Genomic DNA, 4,637 nt, shown 5'->3' on the forward strand with positions numbered 1-4,637 from the left:
CACATGACACAAAGCACCAGTAAGGGAGCTAGAAAGACGGCCCCACCCCCTGGTAACGGGTGTAGCCAATGAGCAGCAAAATGAGTCATGTGACCCCCTTACTGATCTGCTGAATGGATGGAGTCAGGGGGTGGGGCTTATTTCTTTATTAAATTAAAGGACCCGCCTTTTTGGTAATGTCTAAAAATAAATTGAAAAAATCTTGATGTTCGGGGTCTTCATCAGGGAATGGAAAGAAATCCCTGCCCTTGTTTACATGGAATTATTTTCATTAAAAAACTTGTCATGTGACCAGGTGCTTTGTCTGCTGAAATGTTAAAAAAGCGGTATGGGGGTGGAGCTTATAGTTAAAAAATGAACCCCGCCCCCTGACCATAGAAACGGAGGGATCCTGTCAGCCATTTTGAGATCATGACACAGCCACCTGATTGGTGCTTTACTCTAAGCCCCTCCCCCTTGACTCCTTGGTACCAGCAAGAGTTTTCATCCATAAAGCAGGTGTATTGGTCACATGACCGCTTTCTATGTAGCATGAACTCGTTATTATCAAAGGATCCGCCCTATTGGTCACATATGTAAATGACTTGTGAAATCATCAGAACAAATCTATGAATAACAAGGCACAGGGTAAATGACATCTCATAGGAAGGTATTGTCACCACGGAGACTGCAGACTCCGCCCACCTGACTCCGCAGATAGTCAGATGGCGGATTAGAGGGGTCTCACCACCAGGGGGCGCCTCTGTCACCACAGCCGCTCGTCACATCTTCGTGCTCTTCCTGTAGTGACTTCAGTATAAGACCCTCATAGAAACGCCCTCAACCACGTTCACACACAGCAGATACTGATGGACACTGGTTTCTGTGTTTGTAAGATAAAATAAAGTTTTTTTAGAAATTTTTTTATGTTTGTTATTTTAATATCTCACGTGGAGTCTTTCCCGATACGTCAGACACCTACAGATGTCAGCACGTTTCCTCCGCCATGCTTTACACTGCAGCTCGGCTTTTCTCCAGCTCTCTGCATCGTTAGATAGACGCCGCTCCGCTGATCGTAACGCAGTTGGAATTTTTTCTCTAGCCCCCAGCGTTCCCGAGTAATCGGTGCTGTAAGTTTTGGCAGCTCCGTATGCTAATTAGGCTCTATATTGTCAGGTGGGTGGTGCCAGGATGTCTGCTAACGTCTAGGACCACCCACCTGACAGTAGAGAGATAAATAATCTACTCAAACTTACAGGACTGATTGCTCGGGAACGGTGGGGGCTAGAGAAAAAATTCCAACTGCATCGGAATCAGTGAAGCCTCAACTATTACAGGTAGAGAGGAGGTGTGGAGGTCTCTTTAAAGAGATCTTCCACCTAGAGCCAAATTAGGCATCCATAGTCATCTCATCCAGCATCTAGGTGGAGGGTCACTGCCATGTGTTGTGTCTTATGAAGCTTGATGCTCCCCACTTCATCAAAGTATCCAATTACTGTTCCAATCCTGCGGCAAAGGCTCCGCACATGGCGTGTACAAATGTTGAACAACAAGCACTTTAAGACTGTCTGGAAAACTGAACAGATAGGCTCCTCCCATTGGTCAAGGGGGCGGAGCAATAGTTATCCAAAAAAAATGTAGTTACAAACTGCACCAGGTCTATGAACCAGTTCCCATCAGAAGCCGTGAGGGTGGTGGTTGTGTAAGAGCGTGACACAGATTCACGACTCGGCTCTAGGTCCCTGCGGTGTCCTGGAAATGGGGTCTTGGTCTGATAATAGCAGAGTCAGCACAATCAATGTTCTCATTGTAAACCACAGGAATAGTCTGTAGCGTAATGGTGGCCCACCACTCGTATGACTCCTCCCCCAATCCAGGGGATGCTACCTGATGGATGGACCCAGGTCCATTGTATGTGACTTAGCATCATGGAACAGACGTGGCTCCTCACACGGATCATGTTCGTGGTACTTTTGCTTCCAGGAGGTAAGTCCTGCCAGGTGGTGGGGGATACAGAGGTTACAGTGACAAGAAGGGGTCCGGCAAGTCCATCTGCCACATTGCAAGACCCCAGCGTTACAAGGTTCTGGATAGATGCCCTCTTGTCTTCACTGTTTTACTCAACCAAGCTCAACCTTCCACCAGAAGCCCCAATAGTCACCTGCCGTTTGTGTTTTTTGAGTGGATGTTAAAAATGGGTGGAATCCATAAAACATCAAGAGAACGTACAAACTCCATTCAGATATGTGTCAGGTTCAAACCCAATACCATATCTTTACCATACATAGGATGACAAGGTCCTGAAGACCCCAGTATGTCTCTAGACATAGGTGGTCCAAGAGAATCCTGCTATATTCCGGTGTAATGTAGAGACTCACTAAAGAGAGGTCAATGTAGTCTTCAAGTATAAAAGTTTTATTAAAATGTCCTACAAATGTAAGTTTGTGACCATGTAATTCCTTCATCGTGTGCGTCCTTGACCTCTTACTGTATATTCCTGACTTTGAAAGTTCTTCACCATGTCAGTTCAATGTCCATTCTTCAACATTTAAGTTCTTCATCATGTAAGTTCTTCCCCTTGTAGGTCTTTCACCATGTATGTTCTTCATCTTATAGGTCTTTAACCATAAATGTTCTTGACCATATATGTCCTTCACCATGTTTGTATTTCAACTTTTAGGTCCTTCACCATGTATGTTCTTCACTATGTATGTTCTTCAACTTTTAGGTTCTTCTCATGTATGTTCTTCACCATATATGTTCTTCACCTTTTAGGTTCTTCACCATGTATGTTCTTCACCTTGTAGGTCTTTCACCATAAATGTTCTTGACCATCTATGTCCTTCACCATATTTGTATTTCAACCTTTAGGTCCTTCACCATGTATGTTCTTCACCTTTTAGGTCCTTCACCATGTATGTTCTTCACCTTTTAGGTCCTTCACCATGTATGTTCTTCACCTTTTAGGTCCTTCACCATGTATGTTCTTCACCTTTTAGGTCCTTCACCATGTATGTTCTTCACCTTGTAGGTCTTTCACCTAAATGTTCTTCACCATGTATGTTCTTCACCTTTTAGGTTCTTCAGCATGTATGTTCTTCACCTTGTAGGTCTTTCACCATAAATGTTCTTGACCATATATGTCCTTCACCATATTTATATTTCAACCTTTAGGTCCTTCACCATGTATGTTCTTCACCTTTTAGGTCCTTCACCATGTATGTTCTTCACCTTTTAGGTCCTTCACCATGTATGTTCTTCACCTTTTAGGTCCTTCACCATGTATGTTCTTCACCTTTTAGGTCCTTCACCATGTATGTTCTTGACTCTCTATGTGTTACTTATTATGATCTTGACCATGTAAGCTCTTTAGTTCTTGACTATCTATATTCTTGACCATGTCAATTCTTCACATTTGTCCTTGATTACTTGTATGTTTTCAATGTAAGTTACAAACCGACACAAAACTTTATAGTAGTGCTATTGACTATGTAAGTTCTTCACAATGTATATTATTAACAATGTACCCTTGTACCCATGTTTGAGTCCTTGACTACGTTATGTTCCTGACCATGTATGTTCTTCACAATGTAAGTTGTTCTCACTATACGTGTTCTTAACATTTTCTGATCCTGATTATGTAGGTTATTGGTTCTGTATTGACCGTTCAGGCTCCTTGCATTGTCTATGACTGCTCATGTTCTTGCCCATGGATGTTCTTCACAATTTTTGTTCTTGACTCTCAGGTTCTGGAACACGTATGATCTTTGCTCTAAATGATGTTCACCTTGAATATTCTTGATCATGTATGTTCTTTCCTCTATATGATCTTGACTTTGTATGTCCCTCACTGTATATGACTATGTATGATTCTTACTGGAGATCTTCTTGACTTCAATTCTTGCTTAGGTCAGAACTTAACTGATCCATTGTTTTCCACCTCCAGGGATGTTGGATCTGAACGTGTTGCAGTCACCTGTGTCTCTGGTTGTCGCTCAGGGCCAGCATGCCAGGCTCGGGTGCTTCTTCTCTGCTGAGTCCAGTAGAAAAGGTGCCGTGTCCTGGTACAAGTCTCATCCGGATGGGAACATGAGCACCAGCCACATCGTCCCTCTGAGGAACCGCTTCTCTCTTGCTCATCCAAAGACTTACCTGAGCGAGGGAGACGTATCACTGGTCATCAGTAATGTCACCAGGGAGGACGCTGGCATGTACTACTGCAAGGTGCACATATGGGAGAAGCCGAAGGAGGAGGGGCCGGGCACCCGCCTCATTGTGCACGGTATGAGACTATGGCCATCATTTGTCCTTTGGGCTTTGTCCATCTGTTTTTTGAGAATTTTCTTGGCTTTTCTGCTGGTCAGATGTATCTAAGCAGTTTTTCCTTAATGTTACATGTGGTGTTTTGTCTTTAGTGAATTTTTAATTTTTGGAACAAAATTCACAAAAAGTCTCCAAAAGTTGCAGTCTAATTTCTACGCCTGGTCAGGGGCAGCCTAAGATCTTTTTTAATTGACTTTTTTTTTTAAAAAGTTGCAACTTTCACATCTGGATTCAAGTGATAAATTTAGAGAAATCAGCAGAAAACTAGACATTGGCGACGTTTCAAAGGAGTTTTAGGCGCAAAAAAAGTCGCAAATGAGCAAAAACACCATGAA

At 42.9% G+C, this 4,637-nt stretch overlaps 1 gene segment (V, D, J or C); it reads left to right on the forward strand.

The window, feature by feature from the left end:
• The first annotated feature begins 1,907 nt into the window (after positions 1-1,907).
• Positions 1,908-4,405, forward strand: LOC140065847 (Ig kappa chain V-III region PC 2154-like). The segment is given in 4 exon segments: positions 1,908-1,965; positions 3,726-3,737; positions 3,926-4,261; positions 4,395-4,405. Coding segments are annotated over 4 exon segments (417 nt in total).
• The last annotated feature ends 232 nt before the right edge of the window (positions 4,406-4,637 follow it).

This window comes from Engystomops pustulosus, chromosome 6 (genome assembly GCF_040894005.1).
Source record: "Engystomops pustulosus chromosome 6, aEngPut4.maternal, whole genome shotgun sequence".
NCBI lineage: Eukaryota > Metazoa > Chordata > Amphibia > Anura > Leptodactylidae > Engystomops > Engystomops pustulosus.